At 45.7% G+C, this 27131-nt stretch overlaps 3 protein-coding genes across 7 annotated transcripts; 1 reads left to right on the forward strand and 2 right to left on the reverse strand.

Annotated features, from left to right (window-relative positions):
• The first annotated feature begins 2687 nt into the window (after positions 1 to 2687).
• Positions 2688 to 3747, forward strand: LOC101785984 (antifungal protein ginkbilobin-2). Its single transcript, XM_004955975.3, has one exon. It carries the CDS (start codon positions 3010 to 3012, stop codon positions 3445 to 3447), a length of 438 nt encoding a protein of 145 aa, XP_004956032.1. The 5' UTR covers positions 2688 to 3009; the 3' UTR covers positions 3448 to 3747.
• On the reverse strand, positions 3705 to 11095 carry LOC101784800 (ethylene-responsive transcription factor ERF094-like). 5 transcript variants are annotated; one of them, XM_022824736.1, is made up of 3 exons: positions 9421 to 11095; positions 5069 to 5814; positions 3705 to 4025 (listed from the first exon to the last, which is right to left on the reverse strand). In XM_022824736.1, the coding sequence occupies exon 1, from the start codon at positions 11063 to 11065 to the stop codon at positions 10277 to 10279; it is 789 nt and encodes a 262-aa protein (XP_022680471.1). In that variant the 5' UTR covers positions 11066 to 11095; the 3' UTR covers positions 3705 to 4025; positions 5069 to 5814; positions 9421 to 10276. The 5 variants fall into 5 exon arrangements, with proteins under 5 accessions (XP_022680471.1, XP_004959165.2, XP_022680469.1 ...); XM_004959108.3 differs by having other exon boundaries at positions 5069 to 9074; XM_022824734.1 differs by having other exon boundaries at positions 5925 to 11095.
• A 14444-nt stretch (positions 11096 to 25539) lies between these two features.
• On the reverse strand, positions 25540 to 27131 carry LOC101786390 (type III polyketide synthase B). The gene is made up of 2 exons (XM_004955976.2): positions 26855 to 27131; positions 25540 to 26766 (listed from the first exon to the last, which is right to left on the reverse strand). The coding sequence occupies exons 1-2, from the start codon at positions 27048 to 27050 to the stop codon at positions 25733 to 25735; spliced, it is 1230 nt and encodes a 409-aa protein (XP_004956033.1). The 5' UTR covers positions 27051 to 27131; the 3' UTR covers positions 25540 to 25732.

The raw sequence follows: 27131 nt of genomic DNA on the forward strand, positions 1-27131 counted from the left end.
CGCGGGTGAGTGCGGGCAGAGAATGGCTGCGGGAAAGAGTGGGTCGGCGGGTAGAAGGTAGGAGAAATTGGCGCGGTGAAAAAAAATGAGGCATGGAGGGCCGCGGCATCCGATTTTCAACATGGGAGGGACGACAAAAATGAATCTCCCCCTCCCTTCGTCGTCATCTGGTGGCTCAAATGCTCTATCAGGTGGGTCCTTTGTGAGAGGTAGGGTAATTTAACTCTAGGTGGGAATTGATATCAATTTGCTCACTCTTTATAGTATAGATTAGGGATGGTGACAACAACAGGTGGAATAGGGTGGATCCGTAGATGTGTGGGTTGAGCATGACCACCATCTTGTGTAGGGAGATTTGTAAATTAATGAAGCGGATTATATGTTTATTAATATGTTTCCGCTATGCATATTTTGATGTCTAGCTCGTATTTGTGCATGCACAATGACCATGCTACTGTGGTAGTTGTGCTATTGAGTCATACCAGGTGCTAGCGATAGTCAGGGTTAAATTAGTTAAGCAGGGTCGATAATTTAGTTTATGATGATGTTTAATTAATTTAATATGGACTGATACTCATAATATCTCCTAAAATTACTAGCCGTGCAAACATGAGTTGGTGAGCTAGTCACAATTAAACTGTAATTCAATGCAATGCTTTATAGCTATTATGCTTTTTTCCCCCCCTACAACACTACACTCTTTGTCCAGAAATATAATGTATCCTCGAGATTTCAGAATAAATTAGAGGGACTAACAAAAGAAACATGTGCCCATGAGTTATAACATATATAGGGAATTTTGTTGCCTGGTTATTTACTTTTATCTCGCCATAATGGTAGTTATGGACAACAAGAGTCCCCGTTAGCTAATCCCCCAATCAATCAAACTAATCATATCAAATCTAAGAAGAATTTGAATTGTCTAAAAAACTATAATGACCTATATTTGGGGACATATTTCGAACATCTTGGAAGGGGGGGGGGTGTTTAAAAAGTGTGAACACGCTCTAAGGTGAGTATGTATGTGCATCATTTGTGTAGCGAAAAAAAAGTACATGTGCAACGTAACCTTGCCAAGAAGCTGGGCACATCGGTAGAATTGTTTGGCGTGCAACATTAAACTTTTCTCTTGCAACCCAATGGGTATTCTCAGGTGCCATTATACTTAAAATTGTTGGAAGATACCTCTTGATCCCGCTAAAGGTTGCATCAGTGATGACTTCTCCCTTCCGGATCGAAGGGGCAACTGGACTTGCCCATTGTGAGTCATTAATCAATATTCATGTTAACTCAAATTGTTTCTTTCTTATCACCGGTGTTGAGTGAAACCGAAACAGGATCTCAGTCCTAAAAAATTATAGTTGTTAAACATACTGATGTACCCACAATGCCATATACATTACAAAGAGTAAGCTAACCTATTATTCTTTTTTTTACGAAATACAGTACAAATTCATGTACTTATACACTTACACACTTGTCCCCTATGTTCATTGGATACAGAAAAAGAAAACAAGCAACTAATAGTTCAAGCATGTGAAGAACTATGCGCATGATTCGTTCCCTAAAAAATATAAACGGAGTGTACATTTGGACAGTTAATGCAGGATTATTTTTCAAAGTTACATGGATCATGCTGCGTATTACTCATAAGCACATGATCAGCCAGAGTATAGCCAGCTGCTGGGAGGGCATAACTTAGTCATAATGAAACTGCAGCACAGCAGCAGCATTGACCCCAGGCTAGCGTGGCTATAAAAGGCTCAGGAACGGGCCATTTGGAGATCACCAATTTATTTAGTTTCTCAGATCAGAGAGATCCATCGTGACTGCAGCTGCGGCTGCCATGGCGTGCCTCAAGAAGGCCCGAGCGCCGGCCATGATCGTCGCCGCGGCGGCGCTGGCGCTGCTGCTGATGGCGCTGGCTCAAGGAGGCCCGCTGATGGCGCTGGCCCAAGGCGGCAACGAGGCCTGCCCGAGCATCCCGTTGTTCAAGGAGTGTTTGAGTAAGGAGGGGCTGACGCTGCCGTCTGACCCCAACAGCCCCACGGTTCTGAGCGCCAAGTGCTGCAACGCCTTCGCCTACGGCGAGCACGAGTGCCTGTGCCGTCTCCGGGACGAGCTCCGCGACCGCGTGACCGACCCCAAGAAGCTCCTCTGCCCCGCCAACACCGGCTGCCCTGACCCCTAATGAGTGGCCAAAGCTCATTTCAGTTCGTTCCATTTTCTGCGTTTCAAGTTACGGGGTTCTTCCCAACTTATTTTGCATCTCTGAAAGACAAAAATATTACTTCCATAAATATTTTGTCATGTACCACCACTTGAGGTGCACGTTTTAACACTGCCATCAGTCTATACCAATGGGACCTTGTATGGTCACTGAGACATCGACTAGCCTCTTTTGACTTTTCTTATGTGCTTAAGCAGTGGAATGTGGGAGCCCATATACACAGTAATAGGCCCACGAGGGACTAGAAGAAACAGAAGAAAAGCCACCCGCCGAAGCCCATCAAAGAACAACAGTGTGTGTGGCCCATAATGGTCCAGAATTGTTCTAAAGCGCCCATCGGTGACAGATCCCTCCAGAGTCCAGATTGAGATCTTGCGCCAACCAGAAATCTTGCACGTACATGCCTTTTCTTTCTTGACAATAGAAATGTTCCAATTATTCAAAAAGAGAGAGAAATGTTCACTAATCCGTTTTCAAGAAGAAGAAGAAGAAATGCACAACAAAACGAGAGCTGAGAGCGCGTAGTCACATTCGCTGCTCACGCCATCCACCAATAATGGAGGCTGTCAACCAAAGCAGACAAATGGTCTCCCAGCATCACGCCATGACAAAGACCAGGCCCATAGCCTAGGCCGGCCGGCCTGCTGGCATGTCCCTGTCCGTGTCTCACTCACTCCTAACCGTATCATCCGTGTCTCGTCCTTGCCTCGCATTCTTCTCCATCACAACGCCATCACCAAGAAAACCAACATCACACAAGCCTCGTAGGTTCGTTCACCATGGCATCCTCCTCGACCCAGGCACCACCGCTCCTCCTCCCATCCATCACGCTGTCCCTCCTCCTGCTGCTGCTGCTGCTCGTCGCTTCCCCGCGCGGCGCCGCGGCGGCGCCCAACACGGAGGCGCTGTCGGTGCTGTGCAACGGCGCGACGTACGGCGCCGGGGACCCCTTCGCGGCGAGCCTGGCGTACGTGCTATCGGAGCTGGTGTCCGAGACGCCGGCGGCCCACGGCGGCTTCTACGACATCTCCCCGTACCCGGCAGCCTTCGCGTACGGGCACGCCGCGTGCCGCCCGTCGACGGCCGCGGCGGACTGCGCGGCGTGCCTCCGCTCCGCCGTGAGCCAGATGGGCGCCACCTGCGGGCGCAGCGTCGGCGCCAGGGCCGTGCTCGTCGACTGCAGCGTGCGCTACGAGCAGTACCCGTTCGTGGATTAGCTGATCATCACCCGCGGCGCTGCAGGTTGTGTTGGTAGGTGCCCTGCTATGGCTTGGAGGTGGCGATCCCTTGCCGTCGCCGATTTCTTCTTCCATTCGTTCGTGTCCCAAAAATCCAGTGGGCGAACAATTTATTCTGTGATTTTGTCCTTCCTCTGAACGCTTGTAAACTCGCTCGTTGCCCACAAGAATGTACTGCATGTTCAATTCGCGCGAATGTGGTGGTTATCCATGCATTTGTGTGCAATTTGCAAAACTCTGTGAAAATTATACAAAATAAATCAAACTGGGTTTTTTCCACTTAGCTTGATAGCGAGTCAAGCTATGTATCCGTTCCTGGTTATCCCTTACCACTACTCTGTGAAAATCTGAATAATAAGTTTAGTTTAGGATAAAAGTATCGGTGTGGTAATTCAAACAATGCCTCAAATGATGTGACGGATAGCATGTTTCATATGTTTGCTGAAGTAGTAAACCTGGCATCCACTATCCAGAACTTATGCTCTTTTAGCAGAGCAAGTCCAAATCACCGGTTGCTGAGTATATCTCTAAAACCATGGAGCAGAAGTGGTGGCTGGCTGCATACAAAAAATAAGATGTATTTGAAAAAGAGAGGACATGTAATTTTGAGATAAATTTGATCAATACCTTTGGAGCTTTGCAAAATAAATATTACCGTTTTTTTAGAATAGGTTTTTTTAGAGGAAAACATTTTTTATAATAGGTAGGAGGGAATATTTGGAAAGTTCCAAATTCAGAGTAGTTTGATTGATGGATCAGGTTGGAAAGCCGTAACTATAGGATCTGTCTGGATGTGGTCAGGTCAATCGGCGCGGGCCTGGTCACACAGCCTGGTACGACTTTGGAATGGACCAGAAACTAGGAGCATAAATTGGGCCGTTAGGGCCGAGATCGATAGCTGGCATTCAATTCTTTTCCTATTTAGGCAACAGGTATTCAGCCTTTTTTTAGTGCTCATATACATAATAATTTTTCTCATTCTCTTCGTAGATTATAATTTTATTTTCTTACTTATCCAGGCCATGTTTTTGTTGGGTTCCTGTCCTCTTCTGCGCAATATCCCCCCTGGTTTTGCATTTTTCATGGATTATCATATGAGGATGAAAACAGAACTACTCACATTTCATACATTGTTTCATTTTATATACCAATAAATTTAATTTTAATTTTCCCCTTCCTAACAAAAATCTTTTTTACCTAGCTTGCATTTCATTTTAACTGTCGTTTTAAAGAAAAAAAGGTTCCTTCTTATTGATAAATGATTTTGAAAAATAAGAGACTTATTGGATATATTTCTGCTTTTGCCTTTCCGATATTAAAAACTAGTAGAACAAAGCCCAGGAACCAATTTAAGTGCAGAGATGAATATGCAGAGTCCAAAGGCATGTGGAGATACTGGTCCAATTCTGTAACCTTCCAATCACTTATTGCAAGAACTAGATTTCATTGTTTGCTCAAAGATATACGAAATTTCTTTTGCTTTGGTTACGGTTAAAAAGCGATAAAAAGTTCCATTCTTTTTGCATTAGGTGATGCTCGCGCTAGGATCAGTTTACCCTCTATCTAACTTTGCTGCGCCAGTAAAAGTAATATTTCTCACCTTCGATTAGTATAGTAGGATCTCGCACCGTTGAGAAACGAAGCCTTATCTCTTGACAAGGTACAAGAGGTTGAGCACGACCTCCTTGGCGGTGCCGTACATCTTGCTCACCAGTAATCCCCTGCACCATCGTCAACACTGAACCTGACGTGATATCCACAGCTTGACGAGTCGAGCAAGCAGAAGCAAAGCGGCGGCGAGCTAGCACGGTGGCCGGAAGAGGTCGAGGCGGAGGCGCAAGGACCTGACGACCCAGTAGGAGTCCCAGTAGTAGAGCTCCCGGTAGCCGTAGCCCGGCACGACCGCCCTGCCGTGAAGCGGCAGCAGCGTGTGCCGCCCCCGGCCGCGCGGCGACGCCCAGCGCCACCCGCCGCGTCAGGTTCCTCCACAGCGCGTGCACCTCCCGCGAACATGCCCGAGCCGCGCCGCTCTCCACCCGGGGCAGGAACCCGCGCGCGGCTCCGGCAACGCCAGGTCCGGTGGGTCGGCGGTCATGAGGTCCGACCCGGCCGGCGCGAGGTACCGGGCTAGGAACGCCTCCAGCTCGCGCCGTGCCGGCGCCGGGCGGCCGCCAGCATCAGGTCCGCGCCCGCGGCGAGCGGCATGTCGACGTAGAGCTTGGGGTCGAAGCCGCGAGGGCCCAGCGCGCGCAGCGCCTCCGACTTCACGCGCCGCAGGAGGTCGAGCAGCGCGTCGTTGCCCGGGCTGCCGCCGGCTGCTGCGGCGTCATGGAGGACGATGGTGAACTGGTGAGCAAGAGGAGGAGGGTTAGCACGCGGCGTGAGCGTGATCACGGGGAGGGGGGTTGGAGGGGATTTGAATGGAACCGTCGCTGCTTGGCGGAATCTGTGGCGACCTGCGATTTGGGATGCTTGGCTTCGTATCTTGGATGCGGTTTGTCGTCTTGTCGAATGCGTTTGGTCGTTTCTTTCTCAGTGCCCAGGTCAAACGGTCAAAGCGAGTGCACACTCAAGTAGACTTTTCCACACAGGTACTCAGGTCGACGTGTAATTGATCAGCCCATTAGGCCCATTAGGCCACATTTTTGTTTTTGGATTCCTTTTTCATTTGTGTTGGGAAAATTGCAAAAACCTCTTCGTTGTGAACTGGGCATTGTGCATTCCTAAAAAAAAACTTGGTATTGTGCAGTGGCAGAAATTCTTTTGTTGCAGCTTTGCACCATGCACCCACATACTGCATACAGTATCCGTTAAATGCCAAGTTAATCGTTGTGATCTAGATTTTTTTTCCCCTTTCAATATGCACTACGATACACAGAATTCAGGAAGCATGATCCAGCAATTAGCTAGAATATTCACTATTTTTATGTGAATGAATGGAATAATATGAGGTGGATCCTTTTAGAAAAAGAAAATATTTGTATTTTTTGAAGGGGAAATATTTTATTTCATCTTGATATTATTTTGCTTCATTATCAATAGAGAATATAATGCATTAATCAATTTTAGAATAGGCCAATCAAGAGATAATTGTGTTTAAAGTTAAAAAATGTCCAAAACTGAATAAACCACACATCCGAACTTAGAATTTTCAAAAGGAATGTTTCCAACACGATACATGTGATCTTGGTGTGGCATTAATTTCTTTTTATCTTTCAAAAGTGAAGTAAATAAATATATTCAATGTTGATCTTATTTTTTTGGGGTATTTGTGTTCTTGCCCCTGTTTTGAAGTGTAATTGTGATTTTGCTCTCGTTTTTTCAACTTTGTAATTTTGTCCTCGACTATTCACAAGTCAATGCGATTTTGCCCCTAGTCAACGGTCAAAATAGGAGCAAATACGCAAAAACCAAGAGCAAAATCACTGAATAGTGGAGGGTAAAATCACAAAGTTAGAAAAATAAGGGTAAAAATACCATTGCACTTCAAATTAAAGTAGGGGCAAGATCCAAAAAATCCTATTTTTTGCAGGGATTGTGAACAAACATCTTTCTTTTGTGAAGTGTACTGTACTAAAGTTCGGAAAAACAAATGATCTCTCAACGACTCATTGGCCCAACTAATCCAAAACATTTTCATATTATGACCTGGTGAAATCACCCGTTACATATGTAGGAATAGCAGCATGCAGAGGATTATCATCGGTAGTCAATACAATGAGATACCATTAGGATGGTCCAGAATCATATGTATCCAAGAGTAAGACATTTCCTATGTTCCACAAGCTAATACGGCTGATCATAGAAAGCTGGCCTATATTATTTGTTCTCTTCTTTACTTATGTTAGCATTTGAAATTAAAATTTCTTTTTTCCCCTTCATTCGTCTCTACACTATTTTCCCTTAATTTGAATTTCCTTTGAAGCATCATATCTTTTGTTGATAAAACTTTAGAAAAATAAAAGCTGCATTGCATAACTTTCATCTTTATCATGCAAAGTAGAGTGGCATATTAGCATTGAACTATAGAACACCTATGAACAATCGGGTTACTGACTGTTAGCCAGTTAGGACAGATTACTTGGATAAGCTATGCATCATTATTGGGGCCACGGCTATATCAAGTATATATAGAAAAATCTGCTCTGGACTAGTGTAATGTGGCACTGCAAACTAGCGAAACAACGTTGTACCTATGACCTATTGTGTGAATTGAATTGTTGGGGGTGGTCCTGCAGAGTTCATAAAATCTATTAGAAGCGACTTTTCACCTGATGCATTAGTGTAGTGCTGCACGTGGCGAGCTTCATCAATTATTAGAGACATAATGATAGACCAAATACTAGGTTACCGAAACTAAGATAACAGTGATGCACACTGGGGGCGAAAATGTATATGTATGGATGTGAAGGTGAGCATCAAGACGAGGAGCATTGCAAACTTGAAATGAGCTAGAGAGACCGAATGTTAACTGGTTACAGGGTATACCCTAATGAGATTTAGAGGTGAAAAAGGTGTCCATGAGACTAGCTGGTTGTTTTAGTTATTGGAGATCAAGGATTGCTTTAAGCCTAGAACATGAAAGGGTACTTAATTTTTTAGTCTACACACACTACTATAACTTTTGAGAAAGCATTATGTTTCTATAAATATATGTTTGATATTGTTGTATCTTTTACTAGATGTTATTTTTTTTGCAGTAAGCTCTACTTTATATGATTTATTCATTGTCTACTTGATTTTTTATACCTTTTTTTGCCTAATCTCTACCCTTTTTTTAGGAAATGGTTTCTTTTGTCTACTGACAAGGATAACGTGATTATGTATTCATGTTTTATATGCCCAAATTCTTCACTAACTTAAATAGGAATCAATCAAATTTCTCTAAATAAATTATTGTTTAATTAAACTTTGAAATGTACTGTGATACTCTGGTCCTTTGGAATTTGTATTATTTAAATTGAGATGCATGTTGAAGGTACTTTCTTTAAATAACCACATGGGTAATAACTCAAATTACAATGGATCGGATCAAGTAGCACTAATAGGATTGCAGGAACCAGCAACAATTAATCAGCCACTTCTTAGCATTTTCATGCTGAAGTGCATCTATTATTGACACCCACCCGATGTTTATTATACCTGGAGAACCAGTTACTCATCTTTATAAAAATTTTATTCCAAAACCATTTGATCTACTACAAACAGATCCAACTACACAGTTTATGGAGCATTAGCCACAATCATAACTAAAAAACTCAAAGTTATTTGTATGAGCCTTAGAACCTGTCGTAAATGTATCTTTGCATGGCTAAATCTTCAAGAATGGCGAAAACTGACACATGCCTGTATATGGGGCATCTTGAACGATAAAAGAACTGTTCCTAGCGTTACTAGTTCTGGAATGAGTTTAGACATAAAAGCATCTCCATTTAGCTCTCCATCTCCATCTTTAGAAAATCTGAGGAAAAATCCCCCTCCAACAGCTTCTCCAAATGGATTTCTAAAATTTTCGCTCTCTCTAAAATCATGGCCTCACACTCCAATAATGGAGAAGCTCCCCGGCTCTCCAAAGGGTTGATATAGAGATCCGAGAATTAGAGATTCTGTTGGAGATGTAAGAGAGATAGAAAGTGAATGTTACTAGGATGACTCTCTAAATAGAGATATGGAGAGTGAGTTTTAGAGATGCTATAAATCCACCAAAGGTTGAAGCCAAGAAAACTAGAGCTCTCAAAATATCCACAAGACAACGATGGATGAGTTTGAAAGAAGAAACAAAATTCATTGCATGGCCCTACCTTGCAAGGTACATGCGCTTAAGTTACCAAAACCAAATAAATGCAAAATGATGTGAAATGGGAGCCACACAAATTTAACTGATGGAGTGAAATAAGTGTTTTCAGATCGGATGGCAACTTGCAACTGGTACGGTATAATTGCACTACTTACACCATGTCGTCGTTAGATCCAGACTTGCCATCAAACGATCGTTACCTTTTCTGCCAACTAATCTGCAAAGAATGAGCAAAAAGAGTGGGGTCACACGTGAACTGCTACACCATGTCTCGGGTAAAGGCAAGTAAAATCCTTTGCATCTAATAACAATTAAAAGAAAACCCAAGCAATCAGTGGGAGATAATCCAAAGAAGAAATTAATAGATGGCACTTCAGTACATGTACGCATCCCAATCAGGGATAAGGACAGAGCACAAGATTCCAATGATGGCACCATGTATATCTGCATATATATTGACAAGCCAGTAAAAAGGTGGACAACTTGTTCTTCATATATTCTATTCTACAGGTCGAGGGATTATTGTACAATCCATGCAAAAAGCAGGGAGATGCATGCATCTAGGGTGGCATGTACGGGACCAATAATCCCAGTGCAGTCCCCAGTCACAGAAAACCCACACAGCTGAATTCCATGGGAAAGGGGGCATCAAATTGGTCACTTGTCAGTTGTCACTTGTATGTAAGTGGCTACTGTAGTACTGTACAACAATTTGTGCGTATGAATGGCAGCAAATAGCAGGCGCCGATCTGAGTGCACATTGGATTCCAGGCTCTCAAAGTGAACTCACAAGTTTCTTTCTTTTTTTCTAGGTTCCGATTTCCGGTTGAAGGTTTTTCGTCGAAAAGTTTTGGGATTTAGTTCAAATCAGAACTAAATCACAAAAAATTTCGAAAATGAGACTTCCCCTCATCAAAAACACCATCCAAGGAGGCTTGGACATTGCATTTGTCCCAGAAGAAGCTAGCTAGAGTAGTTTGGAGTTCTGCGAGAGCATCATCAAGTGATCACTTAGCTCTCGGAGATCCTGAGGAGCTCCTCCAGGTAGTCCGCGCCGAGGTCCTCCAGCTCGACGACGAACCGCTGCTGCTCGGCCGCCGCGGCGGCGCTCTTGCTCCTGCTCCTGCCCGATGCCACCGCGCCGTTCGCAGCAGCCGCCGCCGCCGCCGCCGCCGCCGCGATCTCGGACTTCTTCCGGCGCTTCCTCTTGGAGTGCCGCGACTTGAGCGCCAGCACGGGCGATCCCGCCGGGGAGGCGGCCGCGCCTCCGCCGCCGCTGCAGCCGCCGAGCGCGAGCGCGCGGAGCGACTCCTGCACGCGCTCGACGGGGAAGTTGAGCGCCGCCCCGGGTCCCCGCGCCGACAGCGCCGCCTGGTCGTACGCCATGGCGGCGGCCTCGGCGCTGTCGAAGGTGCCGAGCCACACCCGCGCGCCGTTCCGCGTGGAGTCCCGGATCTCCGCCGCGAACCTCCCCCACGGCCGCCTCCGCACACCGACGAACGCCGCACCCTTGTCGCTGCTGCTGCTGCCCGGCGCCGCCAGCTGCCCCGCCCGTCCCGCGCCGCCGGCAGCCGCTGCCGGCACCGAGGCCTCGGACGCGGCGGGCGCGGGCACCTCGTCGCCGCAGCAGCCACCGCCGCCCATGCCGAACGGGAGCGAGTCGGAGGAGGAGGTGGAGGACGACGACGACGACGTCGCGGCGGCGTAGTCGCCGTACAGGTAGAAGCCGCCGTGGATGGGGTGGAGGAGCTCCATGTGTGCCGGATGAAATGGTGGTGCTCTGGTTGACTTTGTTTCCATTTCGCAGGAGGAAGAAAGAAGAGAAGGCAGCGGCAGCAGCGATGCGGCGGCTTCAGTTGCCGCGCCTGTTTATATAGAGGTAAAGGTGATGGGAGGTTGACGATTTTTCTACCGACCAGGACGGTTGGGGTGGGGACCGCACGCTGACACTGGCGGGTGGGGACCGAGGGGCCTGTCGCTTTAACTGGAAAGCCAGGGCGCTGTCGGGGCACGTAGGGCAGGGCTGACGTAGGGCGGCTGGATACGACAAAAGCCTGTGGCGTCACCGATCATGCTTGTACTGTAGTATCGGATGCTGCTGCCTACCTTCCTGAACGAAGATAGGCCCCATAAGCAAGGCATATGCCCTTGGTTGTAAAATAAAGTCGGATAATTGCTAATTTTAGCAATTAGTTGGATACTTGGATTGGATCTACTCGATCGGAGCATGAGGATTAGGTTACTGTGGAATTGCTACATGTAGCATGTTTAGAGCATGTCACAGTAACTTCTAGAGCTATATATGGCAAATACTCCTATTTAGCAAATTAAACGCGCTTTGCTATAGCAAACTTGCCATCTCGCTCTAAGCCAAGCCAATATTTGGCCATCAACTAGGTGCTCCATGGTTTAGCCAATTTTAACCATCAAAATAAACTAAGGTGGGCAAATGAGAAGGCCAGCAAGCTAAATGCTGGTCAAAATTTGGCTTGTTGGCTAGCTAGGTGGGCACATTCTGAAACAAACCAAACACAACAGTCCCATTGCTCGGCCTCCCGCTCTGAAAAGGCACTTTTTTGAAGCTATTATTACATATAGAGAGGCTGGCATGTGTTTTGAGTTACATACTAAAGAATTTGAATCTTGTATACAACATGTGCAGCTCTATGTTATGGAACTATGAAAGAAAAAAATGTGCAGTAATTAAACAGTGGCTTTCTTTTATTGTACTAAATTTTATATATTATAGCTAGATTAAAACATCACTAGAAAATCTAGAAATTAATTCGGATTTGGGAAAAACACTAGACTTCCACATTAACGCAAGAAAAAAGAAGAAAACATGCATATATAGTTGGACTTATGTGTTATGATTATGATTAACTTATAGACATCAAATTTTCTTAAAATATTTTAGAAAGATGTGTCTTAATTAGTTTCTTTCATTAAAAGCAAAAAAAATTGGAGCTTTCCATATTTTTGTCTACCTGATTTAATTATTTTTTTGGTTACTACAAACTCATATGATTTTTTAATACATAATCAAATATGAAATATCTCTCCATCCCAAATTATAGGTCATTTTGACTTTTGTAGATTCATAAATTTTGCTATGCACTTAGATATATGCTATGTCTAGATGCATAATAAAAGTTATGAATCTAGAAAAACCAAAACGACCTATATAATTTGGGACAGAGGGAGTAGTTGCTATGAGAGATACTATATTTGTGACTAGAGGGAGCAATAATAGTGAAAGCAAATGGCTCTCACATGCTCATGTAACTTAAAGTATTGTTATATATCAATCTAAGACTAGTATGATTGCAACCTTTCCCTTTTGGCCTTCAACATTTTTGGCATGAATGCACCATGTTGCAGGTTTCTTTTTAGGTGCTATAAATTAATATCAGTCATCCTCTATTCCCCACCCTCCTTTCATAATGGCGGATTTCTTCTGTACTAGTTATTGAACAGTAGATACGGATGCAAAGTCCTACAAAAATAATAAACCCAAGTACAGTCACACTAGAACTCCATCTAGTACACTGTAACACTACAGAAAACTACCAACATTAAGGATGGACTTGGACAATAAAGTTTCGACAAAATATCTGAGTAGTTTCATATAACATCAATGAATTCAATATATCCAAGACATAATTAAATACAGTGTATTATTGATGGTTGAAAAGGGTACTTGGTGTTTTTCTTATTCTGTTAACACATCACACATGTAAAAATCCATCTAACCTATAATAGCCATGGAAAGTTTTCATTAGTTCTTTTGATAATTGTATAGACACAACCAAAGTACTTTACTAGTTAAGTTGTTTGAACATGCTTTTTTTTTACCGAATTTATAAATTTAATTAAAATAAAATAACTCTAATAGGCATAATACAGTGGAAGTTTGGGAGCACTTCATGGATAAATCCAGGAGAGAATTAATAATATCATCAAAAATGGATGCACTATGGGGATATAGTGTCATCGATTGCAATCGATCTGCATTATCTTTTTTTTACTCATTATGTTTTGAAGCTGTCAAGATATAAGGTACAGATAATATATATTGCAAGTGTTTTTTTTGGACACTTGTATATTTACCTTTATTTCTTTCTTAGAAACTGCAAGGGTACGTACATGCATGTTTAGACCCCCTGAAATGACGATTCTAACCCCACTCTCGATATTTTGCACTCTTCTTCTCTTATCTAAAAGCTGAAACCCTATTTCTCCGATGCCACACACAACTAGGCACTTCCACTTGCCACTGTGTCGTCTCTTTCATGCCAGCCATCCCGAACCCGATCGTCACGCCTTGTTGATGTGCAAGCCACTCCACTACGGGCGCTTTTGTTTTTCTTGGAGGCGCTCATTATTAGCTACATGTACATACATATCTCGAGCACCATCCACTTGATAGCAAAAGCCTCATAATCTTCATATGTATGTTAATACAAATCCGATCCCTTGCTAATGACAGCAAACTTAAGTATTTGCTTAAAACCAACCGAAAAAGGAAATCAGAAGCAAACAAAAACACAGTTTATTTGGTGTTTGTTGGGACTCTAGAAAGCAACCTTTTTAGTAGTAACAACAATCATCCAAGAGAGACATAAACAAATTTTCAAATCCAAGTAGTTCCTATTGTCGTTATCGTCACTCAGGGCAGTAGCCACTCTGATGTGTCCTAATAACCCACAGAGGCCATGGCATACCAGTCATATAGTAGCTAGTATAGATAACACTATAGAATTCCTTAAACAAACATAGAGACAGATCTCCTGGATCGCGGACAAGCGAGCCGGCCGACAAGAAGCTTCCACGATGCCTCGCTCGCCCCGTATACGCCGACGACCGGACGACGTGGACGGCGGAGCCGCCGCCGCCTGCTGCTGCTTCCCCACTTTTTTCCTCGGGGCCGGTTGACGCTCGCTTCGTATCACATCCCTGCGGCGGCTGCGGCGGCCCGGCCGGATCCAACCGCCGCCGTCGCACTCAACGCTGCGGGCCCGGCCTGCAGCAGGTTCGATCGCGGTCTCAGGGAGGCGGCGCCGTCCCACTGTTCTTCATCATCGGCAGCATGGTTTCTTGATTTCTTCCAGTCAATGGTCATCTGAATATGTAATGCATCTCCGGCGGATCCAGCCTGCACCGTTTCTCCGGGGAGTTAATACCTGCGACGTACGCAGCGATATATTTTTTTTATCCCAGTTAGTCTGTGCTTGGTCATATGCTAGTAAATTTTGTGGGGCAGCATGTGGCTGGACTGCACAGAGATTGTTTAGGTGGCCGGGGGGCAGCATGTAGGGTTCTTGTTCAAATTCCAAGTTCTTATAGTATGTTATTAAGGCCCTGTTTGGAAGCAAGGTGTTAAAATTTAGCCTTGGACTAAATTTTAGCACCATCAAATGGGGTGCTAAACTTTAGCCCTGCAGGGTGTTTGGGAATGAGGCTAAATTTTAGCACATGTGTTGACAAAAGACAGATTTGCTCCTGCTTTCTCTCTCTCCTTCACCCCTTCTCTTCCTGCTTGCGTTCTTGACGGGCGGCGATGCCCTCACCGTCAGCATCTTCTCCACGGGCGGATCCTCCGTCGCGGGCGGGGCCGGCGCGGGGGCGGGCGGGGCCGGCCGGAGGTCGCGGCGGCGGCGTCGAGGTGGAGGCGGCGGGCGAGGTGGAGGCGGCGGTGGCGGCGGCGAGGCGGAGGCAGAGCGAGCGAGGCGGAGGCGGTCGGGGCCGGTGGAGGCGAGGCGAGGCCGCGGGGGCGGCGGCGCGGAGGCGGCGGGCGAGGTGGAGGCGGCGGGGGTGGCGGCGGCGAGGCGGAGGCGGTCGGGGCCGGTGGAGGCGAGGCGAGGCTGCGGGGGCGGTCAGGGCCGGCCGGCGGCGGCGAGGCACCGGCGGTGGGCAAGGTGGAGGCGGCTGGGCGGAATCGAGCGGCGGCGGTGGCGGGATCGGGTGGAGAGAGAGAGATTGAGGGGAGGAGAGAGAGGGGAGGGGGCAGGGGGGAAAGTGGTCCGGGGACCACTTTTTAGTCCATTTAGTCCATTTTAGCTACCCCCAAGTGACTAAATGATTAGTGGGGGGCTAAAGTTTAGCCCACAAGATTTAGCCCACCTGTTTAGCTAAACTGCTGTGGCTCTCTAGGGGCGCAATCTTTCGTTTTCAATTGAATAATGGAGGAGGAGTATATTTGCAAGCTGCTTAAAACAGGAATGACTAAGTTGACAATGGATATACTCAGGAAACTTCAACTTTTATGTGTGTTGACTTTCCCTCCTCCTTGTGGTTGATATTCTCTCGCTCCCCAAGCACATTCAAGAAGGCTGATGATCAAGGTTTCTAAGTCAAAACGAGGAAGTCGCTTCTCCCTTCAACTTCTCTTCTTTCTTTTCAGAGGGTTTCTTTGATCGAAGAATTTGGACTAGATACATGCAATATTTATTTATATCCTAGTTTCTGACCAACAAAAATACAACTAGCGGTTCCGTTTGAATTGGAAAGGGTACTATCAGGCATGTAGTTTCCTGGAAGTAGGTAGCGGGGAGTGTGCTCCACACATCATTGATGCATGCTTACGTGCGTGATAGCTACTGCTCAAATACGATGCATGTGGCCATGGATATTCCGAGCCTTTAGTTTTTCAACCCTGACGGAAAACCAATCTTACATGACACCTATGAGAAATCTTTATGTTCGATCTGCATATGCAGAAGTGACATGGACAATCTCTGGTGATCATTTTTTTTTGAAAAGTAATCTCTGGTGATCATGAAGTTCACAAAACAAAGCATATATTTCTTGTCACTAACGTCTCTGCTCTTTGTTGGTAACATCATCGATATCTCTGAGTTAATTATTTTATTCAGCAAAAGTTACTTCATGGGGAGCTGGAGAAGAGAACCATAAGTACGAGGTGGGAGGAGAACCTGCAGCCAGAGTGGATAACCTGATATATAGCTTCCCTGCGTGCATGCATATATTGCTGGATTTCTGATGTTAGTAATTAAGCTAGGACACCAGCCGTTAACCCGTGTGCATTAGCACAGGCTACTAGGCTAGCTAGCATATAATGTAAAAGTTTCCACTAGGATATTTTCCATTTTGGATTAGTGTGAATTTTTCATAGTACTATTTCTTCTTTCTTCAGATTCCTATGACTCAAGTAGGAAGCCACATCGAAACTTTATATTCAATGGTGTATGCTAGCACTCTACTCTAACCAGGTACTTACCAGCTCATACGGTCATACCACCCTACACCAGTAAATACAGCACTAGACTAGAGATAGTTTCCTACTCCCTCCGTTGCAAATTATAGGTCATTTTAGCTTTTTTAGATTCATAGATATTATTATGCATCTAGATATAGTGTATGTCTAGTTCCATAATAATATCTATAAATTTAGAAAAGTCAAAACGACCTACGATTTGGAACGGAAAGTACTAGTTTGATATCATGTTTTTTTTTGTGAAACTACTTTGATATAATGTTAGTGCTAATGATTATAGGAAAACAAAGTAACCACAACATTAGCTGGCACAGCAGAATGTGTAGATGAATATAAATGAATGAAACTACAGATGATTGTTAGCGCGAGTTTTCTGCACTAGTAGAGAACTCGGTATTAGTCCCGGTTGGTAGGATGCAAATCTCCTGAAAATCCATCCGGGATAAACCAACCGGGACAGGGGGGTCTTTTGTCCCGGGTCACTCAACCGAGACTAAAGATCCCCTTTTATCCCGGCCCGGGAGGGCCCCCCACACGCGCACGTCGCAAGTTACAAGTCACACGATTTTTCACGCGAAATATGCGCGTGCGCGCTGCATGGGATTCGAACCCACAACCTCCAGCCTCGCGCGTAGCTTCCTTTCCATCCCACCTACACAACACATCTGACTATATAGGGGATGCAATCATTTTGTATTAACTCGTGGGGACCCTTTTATCCCGGTTGGAAACACCAACCGGGATAAAAGACCCCCTTTTATCCCGATTGGTGTTACAAACCGGGATAAAAGGGTTCGAGGGATTTAGTCCTCTTTTAGCCACCCCGTTGGGGACCCTTTTATCCCGGTTTAAAACACCAACCGGGATAAAAGATCCCCTTTTATCCCGGTTGGTATTACAAACCGGGATAAAAGGCTCTCGACCTTTTATCCCGGTTGGAGTTACCAACCGGGATAAAAGGGGGGGTCTTTTTTTTCCACTAGCCTTTGCAACCGGGATAAAAGATCCTGGTTGGTGAGCCCCGCACCAGTGACCGAGCTTTAGTCTCGGTTGGTGAACCTTTTGTCCTAGGCCAACTTTAAACCGGGACAAAATGGGGCGCATGGAAGGTGAGTTCTCTACTTAGTGCTGGTTCTACAGCCCTTGAAATTGATTAGTGTGGTACTGAGACTAATAACTCTTACTAATCAGTTTTCGAATTCTTGACTCTATTTCCTAGCCTGGATACTCAAGGATAAACTTTTTAATTTGCCAAGCGGTAAATATATTGTCCGGTGTAGCGGTTGAATTGTATATAATATTTAATATGATCAGGTTATAACTCAGCCCACAGTGAATATGGTTAGTTTCATTTTCTCTCCTATATTAACGTGACAGCTTCTTAGTGTCTAGTATTAACATAGTAATGATATAGTACAATAAGGTTAGTCTATACTAATATAGATAGATAAATGTGCTAAGTTATTGATTGGGTCCAAAACAAGTTTTCTCTTCCGTGCATCACGCTCACGGGTCTTGTTAGCCCATTAGGCTAGCCCACACAGCACCCGCTAGCTTTGGGGGCCCTATATATCTTTCGGAAGATGTATAAGAAGATGTATAAGAAGTATAACTATAAGTCCACGAAAGCCCATCACAATACGCTTTACCGGCCCAGCAATCCGCACCACCTAGCGCACCAATGCAGCAGCCAGAGCAAGCCAGAAATCCTATCATCTTCCGGAAGATTTTATTGGAGTTATCTTCCAATGTTTAAGACTAGTGCAATAAATGAGGTCCATCAAATCCAATCAAACCCAAATCCTAGCCTCACTCCCCTGCCTGCACCGCCCCCCCCACGCGGGGCCCACACCACCGCGTCGCTGCTGCTGGCCCCGCCCGGCCCTGCTGCCTTCCCGTGCCGCCGCAACTTCCTTATAAAGTTTACATTATAAAAAGAAAAAAATAATAATTAAATTATGGATCAAAGATTGCAAAGTTTAAATGTTGATATGCGTGTGTGCCTTATAAATAAAAACGGAGGGAATAGGAACAAGACTATAAAATTCCCAAAACAACGCAATCAACACAGTAGCAAAACGGTCAAAGTAATAAGAGTTGAAATGACACATTAATTGCCTAATTAAAAATGCAATCTAGATTAAGCTAGCCCACCATGAAAGCACATAGATCTTTATTTTTTTTAAATAGGTCATACAATTTAACTTGGTGGGTAATTTTTTCAAATAAGTAGGCAAAAGAGCCATTGGTTAGTGAAGTTAGTTGACAATCGTCATATCATATTCATAGTCTAAACCTATAACATCAAGAAAGAAGAAGTAAAGCCCAGTCTTGGCACATAGATAATAAATAACTAGGCTAGCAAAAGTGCAATAACAACAACAAACTACAACCACGATGAAGCAACAAAAATATGTGTAGCCAAAAAACATTGGCTAGCAAAATGTTAAGGGAAAACCTCACAGCTACCTATACTTGAGGAGGTCCAGTGGCAGCTGCTCCTTCAGGCTTTCCGTATAGCCATGAATTGCATCTTGAATGAGTTCCCTGTGGATCCCTAAAATGCCCAAAACAATATGTTGTATTTGTATGATAGGTAATAAAATTCTTAATGGTTAGTTTGTTCATGATTTTTTTAGATAAAGGAGCAATATCCAGCCTTAACATTCACAAGTGAATGACTGCAGCACGTTCATGATGAAATAAGTAAAAATAACAAAGATCCTAAACCATGGAGATAAGGTTTTCCATGCTTGTAGGAGTTAGGAAGAAAAAAAAAGTTGTGAATCGTGATGCTGCGGAACTACACAATTATCATGAACTGTAGGCAGCAATAGGTGAATATAGTGCAGCTTTGTATTATCACCACTCTATTTTTGAAACAACAAAGACCTACAACTTGTCTAAACGGATAGTTGACCAAATAAACAAAGCTGTTGATTGACATCATCTACATCTGTTTGTTTCTGCCTCCAGCAGCATAAACCTCTAAACTAACCGATAGGAAATCGAACCATGTACATCACAAGCATCAAGTGGATCTCTAGAGTACATTTGTACACGGATCCAACTCCTTCCAAATCGCTCGTCGTCCATTGGCATCAATGCACGGCCAAAGTTGACATCTACCTAGGACTACAAAACAAGAAGCACGGCAAACTCCAAGTCGACGTCGCGCGCCTCCAAAACACTGGCAACAGATGATGAATTCCTCGCAGCTCCTGACCTCCTCTGCAGGAGCGGCTAACTCAGCAATCTACCAATCTCAATGGAGCTTGCCGCAGCAGAGAAACCTCGGCACCGTTCTTGCGTGCACCCTCTCCTTCCTGGCCACGGCCATGTCCAGCGCCGACGGCGTCGGCGGCGGCTCGCTGTACGTCCCGATCCTCAGCATCATCGCGGGGCTGGATCTCAAGACGGCGACAGCGTTCTCCACGTTCATGGTCATGGGGGGCACGCTGTCCAACGTGCTCTACACCCTCTTCCTCCGAGGCGGCGATAGCGCCGGCCGGCAGCCGCTGATCAATTGCGGCATCGCCGTGGTGTCGTAGCCGTGCCTGCTCCTGGGCGTCAGTGCCGGCGTGGTGTGCAACGTCGCGTTCCCAGAGTGGCTCATCACCGCGCTCTGTTAGGTTAGAATCTAGAACTTCTAGATACACATCTAGCCAAGATTCATGGGATTGACAAGAGTTTATGACATTCTAGTGTTAACCGAGAGGGAGAGAGAGAGATAGGGGTACCTTCACCCCTAGGGGTGGAAGCAGCAGAGCTGCTGGCCATCGTGGGTTCTGTCGTTGAAGATCTGCACAAGGCAGAGACGCGTAGTGCAGTTGCGTTGACAGCGCGGCGGCAGTGGTGCTTCCCGTCGCTACTACGCAAAACCTAGATCGGTAGGTGTGTCGGTGGGGTGGCTGGCAGCGGCGAACCTCGTGAGCCGAGCCGTGGCCCCCACCCTGTTTATATAGCGCTGCGCGATAGGGGCCCACCACCCAATGCTAGGGTGAGCGCCCCCGATCAGGGCGCGGATCAGGATCCCAATGGGCCTTTGGGCCCATTGGGGAGGAGATCAATCTAACATTCTCCCCCTTGATCTCATCATTTACTTTTAACTTTACACTTTTCGCTTTTATTCGTTTCATCGTAGATTAATATGTAGAGCATGCCTCATCGTCACAGCTCAATCGCCGATAGAATCAACAGCTACAACACACCTCTCTATTTTGAAATAATTCTGTTTCTTTTGGGCCTTTTACAATCCAGGAATCATAGGCTTTCCCTTAAACCCATGCCGACTAAGTGTTCTCTGAACACATTGGGTGGTAAGCCTTTCGTGAGCGGATCCGCAAGCATATCTTTTGTTCTTATATGCTCGAGACTCATAGTGCGATCCTGGATTCTATCTTTCACAACATAAAACTTTATCTCAATGGTTTTGGAAGCATTGCTTGATTTGTTGTTGTGAGCATAGAATACTGCTGGCTCATTGTCGTAGTACATCTTTAGTGATCTGTGAATACAATCAACCACTCTCAATCCGGGTATAAATTTCTTTAACCACATCGCCTGCCCCGTGGCCTCATGACATGCTATGAATTCTGCATGCATCGTTGATGACGCAGTTACTTTCTGTTTTGAGCTTCTCCACGAGATAGCTCCTCCTGCGAGAGTGAACACGTATCCAGACGTGAATTTTCTATCATCTTTGTCTCCCGCAAAATCGACATCTGAATACCCTTTTATCTCTAGGGAATCAGATCTCTTATATGTAAGCATGAGTTCTTTTGTGCCTTGCGCGTAACGCAATGCTTTCTTTACCATCTTCCAATGTTCTACACCTGGATTACTTTGATATCTACCAAGAACCCTGGTGACAAAAGCTAAGTCAGGGCGAGTGCATACTTGAGCATACTGTAGGCTTCCGACAGCTGAAGCATATGGAACCGCTTTCATTTGATCGATCTCGTACTGGTTCCTAGGACATTGAAAATTTCCAAAACTGTCGCCCTTGACTATGGGAGCAGGTGTGGCCTTACTCGCATACATATTATACTTCTTTAGAATCTTTTCTAAATATGCCCTTTGCGATAATCCAAGAACCCCATTCTTTCTATCTCGGTGAATTTCTATGCCCAAAACATATGATGCTTCACCGAGATTCTTCATATCGAAGTTTGAGGATAAAAACTTCTTTGTCTCTTGCAGTAGACTGATATCACTGCTCGCAAGTAAGATATCATCCACATACAGAATTAGGAAAATGTATTTCTCATTTTTGAACTTTGCATAGACACAATTGTCCTCTATATTCTCTTGAAACCCAAATTTCTTGATTATATCATTAAACTTTAGATACCACTGTCTAGAGGCTTGCTTTAATCCATAAATGGATTTCTTTAGACGACATCTTATATTGTCTTTGCCTTCCATGATAAAACCCTTGGGTTGTTTCATGTAGATATTTTCTTCTAAATCTCCATTTAGAAATGTCGTCTTTACATCCATCTAATGTAACTCTAAGTCAAAATGTGCAACCAATGCCATTATGATTCTGAAGGAGTCTTCACATGAGACAGGAGAAAAAGTCTCATTGTAATCTATTCCTTCTCTTTGTGTAAAGCCTTTTGCTACAAATCTCGCCTTATATCTTTCTATATTCCCTTTGGAGTCACGTTTAGTCTTGTAGACCCATTTACAGCCTACTGTTTTGGCTCCTTTAGGAATTTCTTCAAGTTCCCAAACTTTGTTGGAACTCATCGATTTGATCTCATCCTCCATGACCTCCAGCCACTTTGACGAGTGAACACTTTTCATGGCTTCCTCATATGAAGTGGGATCACCTTCCATATGAACTTCTTCTGTATTATAAACTTTATAGTCATCAGGAATAGCTGATCTTCTAACTCTTTGAGACCTTCTAGACCCCTCACTTTCGGGCACATTCTGTGCCTCTACTTGTGGCACATCATTCAGAGGTGGCTGCTGCAACTCTTCCTCGTGTGTAATGATGGGTTCAATTGGCTCCTGAAGGATAGGTTCTAAAACTTCACTCATCGTTTCCACGGGTGGAATCACAGCAGGTGCCTGCACCACAATATCAGGAACTGTAGCGGGTGCTTGCACCACGACCTCAGGACCTATTGGTGCGGGGACAACAGGTAGTGAGAAGAATGGTTCCTGAATCATTGGATTAGGTGCACACACCCGCTTCTCCTCAAAATCAATATCTCGAGCCACCATGCTCCCCCTAACCATTTCATCCTCTAAAAAAATGGTGTGTCTCGTTTCTACAAACTTTGTGTATCTGTCTGGACAGTAGAAACGAAAACCTTTTGATTTTTCCGGATAGCCAATGAAGTGGCAGCTCACTGTTTTGGGATCTAGCTTCCCAATATTTGGGTTAAATACTTTGGCCTCAGCTGGGCTCCCCCACACACGCAAGTGGTTTAGTGAGGGTACTCTTCCTGTCCATAGTTCATACGGTGTTTTGGGCACCGACTTACTTGGCACTCTATTTAGAATGTGAATGGCGGTTTTCAACGCCTCCATCCACAGTCCCAATGGTAAGGTGGAATAACTCATCATGCTGCGCACCATATCCATCAGTGTACGGTTATGCCTTTCAGCTACTCGATTTTGCTAAGGCTCGCCGGGCATCGAATACTGGGCTACTATGCCATTTTCCTGCAAAAACCTCGCAAAAGGTCCAGGAACTTGGCCAAATGGGGTATGTCGACCATAGTACTCCCCCCCACGGTAGGATCTTACTATTTTAATTCTTGTGTTATGCTGATTTTCAACTTCAGCTTTAAATATCTTAAATTTATCTAGCGCTTCTGATCTTTCTTTAATTGGATAAATGTAACCATAACGGGAGTAATCGTCTGTGAATGTTATGAACGAGTCATAACCATCCACGCTTTTCACAGGAAATGGTCCACAAGTATCAGTGTGAATTATCTCTAAAACTCCTGTGCTACGTTTAGCGCCTTTTTTAATTTGCTTTACAAACTTCCCTTTAATGCAATCAACGCATTATTCTAAGTCTGAGAACTCTAATTGAGGAAGAGTTTCATTCTTAACTAGTCTTTCTATTCTCCCCCTCGAAATATGGCCTAAACGATAATGCTATAATTTGGCCTAAACGATAATGCTATAATTTCGATGATGTTTCATGAGTTCTCTTTCTTTTCTTTGTTTCTTGCTTTGACAAGGATACATTCATATTCACATCACACACAGAATTTACTTTTTCACGCAGTGATAATAAATACAACTCATTGTGAAGGATGGCAACACCAACACATGCATTATCAAACCAAATGGCACACTTTCCATTTCCAAAATGACATTCATATCCATCATGGTCCATACGTGAAATGCTAATCAAGTTTCTGTGCAATGAAGGAACATAAAGTACATCTCTAAGTACAAGCATGAAACCATCAACTAGCTCTAGAGAGACATCGCCAACAGCTTCAACATCTGCTTGGACTCCATTTGCGACTTCAACGCATCTTTCGCTTCTTTGCGTAGTCCTCGTCGAACGGAATCCCTGTAAAGAATTTGCAACATGAACAGTTGCACCTGAGTCAATCCACCAAGTAGATTTCGAATACTGTGTATACAAGGATTCATTTACAAAGGAGATAGTGTTCTCACCTCTTTTTGCCATTATCGACTTTAACCAGTCGGGGCATTCTTTCTTGTAATGCCCCTTTTTCTTGCAGTGTAGACACTGATCTTTGTCTACTGTGAGTGGCTTTTGGTGATGCTGCTGCATGGGAGCCTTTCCTCGTGCCTTGAAAGAGGAGTTAGCATTCTTTTTCCTGTTGTCCTTCACATAGTGCAAGGAACCACCATATGAGGATCTAATTCTATCCTCTTCTTGCACGCACATGGCTATCATTTTTTCCATGTCCCACTGTTCTAGCTGCATGTTATAGTTGACAACAAAAGTGTCAAACTCTTTTAGCAGGGAAGCGGAAACCAAATGAATAATGTGCCCAGGCTTGAGCTTAAGATCCATTGGCTTCAACTGTGCTGCCAAGTTATACATCCTCAAGATGTGATCTCTTATGCTAGTTCCTCCTCCAGTGTACCTCTCTGTGGCCAGCTGCTTGAACAGCTGGGTAGCATATATCTTTAAGGAACCAGTGAACTGATTCCTTATCTTCTGTAGGTACTCTGCGACGGAGTCGCACTCTGTGATCGAGCCCAAAATTGTAGGCTCAATCGTATTCTTTACCAAAGCCATACATTTCTTGTTGGCAGTGGTCCACTGTTTGTTTTCAAGGGTATATGCCAACTCTAGTGGAGTATAGTCCCTTTCCTTTTGCTGCCATGCAGCATCATCATCACCTTCAGCCCTCACCGGCTTCTCTGGAGCTTTTGGCCGCGGTGTAGTCACCACCCAGTCAACTTCTCCACAAACGAAGGAGAAATCAATCTTCTTCCTCCACTCTACATGGTTGTTTCCTTTCAGAATGGGTATCTCTTTGAGACAAGCCATTAAGTTGAATAATCCTGAAATTTGCAATCCAAGGTGAGATCATAACAACAATTGCATGATTTATTTCCAACGTTGGTCAAAAAATAAAACATACAACTGTTTATGCAATTTAAAACTATATCACCGTTGGGCAGAAATAGAAATAAAAGCATCAAAACTTTTTTAAATCATGATACAGTTATTAACAACGTTGGTCAGAAAATAACAGCACCATTATCTAACTTTTGAAAAGGAATTAACTTTATCATGCCCTTAAGAAATTTAATTGTCTCGTCGGGCAGGACCTCGCTGATCGTGTTCATGGTCGCCGGCATCCTGGCCCTCAGCGCCGTGGTGATCGCGTGCTCCTGAGCCGTCCGCGTCTGGGAGGAGTACACCAGCGGCCAGTACATGGGCTTCAAGATGCCCTGCTGAAGAACAGAGCCAACTGCAACAGGTAGCATTTATGTGTTCTTTGTTAATCTGCATTAGCAAAGTTGTTAAAACTCATTGTCAAAATAAACACTAATGATGTTGTGACAAATGAAGTGACCTGAACCTTTTTATTACACTTTTGAGATATTCCACTGGTAATGTAAACAAATGACAATATTGCTTGTTAATTGCTCTCTCCTTCTCTCTCTCACACACAAAGCAATGAAACGAAACACTAACACCTTCAACACTTGACGAGACGAACAGAGGCGCACGCGAACGCCAACACCAACACCACATCAGCAGTTCAGGCGCGCGGAGGCGCCTGCAGGTTCCTGGCAAGGATGCCCTCGAAGGTGATCCCCGGGCCGAACGCCAGGATGAGCCCCCACTCGCAGTCATCCCCGTCGCTGTCCCCGGCCGCGGCCGCCGCCTTCCTCCGGCGGGTCTCCTCCACCATGTTCTCCAGCACGTACACGATGGTGTTGCTGCTGGCGTTCCCGAAGTCCCTGAGCGCGCACCGGCTGGCGCGGAGCTTGTCGCCGCCGAGCCCCAGCCGGCCCTCCATCTTGGTCAGGATCGCCGGCCCGCCGGGGTGCACCGCCCAGAACATGTCGTCGTAGCCCATCTCCTCCTCGCCGCCGCCGCCCTCCCGCTCCGCCATCAGCTTCCGGCAGAACTCCTCGACGTGCGCCTCGATGATGTGGGGCAGCTCCCGCCCCAGCTGGAACTTGATGCCCTCCTCCGTCAGCCGGCCTTCGATGGTCTTGTCCGTGCCGGGGAGGAAGCACTGCAGCGCCGAGTGCAGCTCGAAGAGCGGGCGCTCGTGCGGGGCCGGGTCGGCGCCGACGACGGCGGCGCCCGCGCCGTCGCCGAAGAGGGCGACGCCGACGAGGTCGTAGGGGCGGTCGGCGCTGGGCGGGCGGAACCCGACGACGGTGGTCTCGGAGGTGGCGAGGAGGACGCGCGCGCCCGGGCAGCTCTCGGCGAGGCCCTTGGCGACGCGGAGCCCCGCCACGCCGCCGGAGCAGCCGGTGAAGGCGAGCATGACGCGGCGGACGTCGGGGCTGAGGCCCATGGCGCGCGCAAGGTGGAGGTCGCCGCCGGGGAACCGCGCCTCGCTGGAGGAGACGTAGACGAGGTGGGTGATGGAGGACAGCGCGCCGCCCCAGGAGCGGACGCATGCGAGCGACGCCTCCGTCGCCATCTGCGTCACCGCCTTGTTGGAGATGTCCAGACGCTGCTTCATCGTCGGCAGGCCCTCCTGCGCCAGCTCCGGGTAGCTCTTCAGGATCTCATCCGACATCACCACGTACCGGGTCTTCACCGTCGTCGTCTTGCCTGCGATACCGAGTTTATCACATCTGAATCCATGGAAAAGCAGATCACCAAGAAGTCTTGACAGATCCAGCGAGTGCATTATTGTTACAGAGTCTGGTGAGCTTCTCCTTGAGCTCCGGGTCGTCGCAGTTGGTGTTCTTCATGAAGCCGTCGACGACGTAGTCCTGCATCACCAGCTGCTGCGGGAAGGCGTGGCCGAGGGCGAGGATCGTGGCCTTGCCGGGGTTGGGGGCCATGGACGACGCCTGCTTGGCAGCTGCCGTGTCGAGGTCGTTGCTCACCATCGTCCTGTGAACGAAGTTGTTCCTTTGCGGGATTACAAGGGAGAAATAATGGTGATTGGTGAGTACCAGAGATCGATCAGC

The sequence above is a fragment of the Setaria italica genome, chromosome II, assembly GCF_000263155.2.
Source record: "Setaria italica strain Yugu1 chromosome II, Setaria_italica_v2.0, whole genome shotgun sequence".
NCBI lineage: Eukaryota > Viridiplantae > Streptophyta > Magnoliopsida > Poales > Poaceae > Setaria > Setaria italica.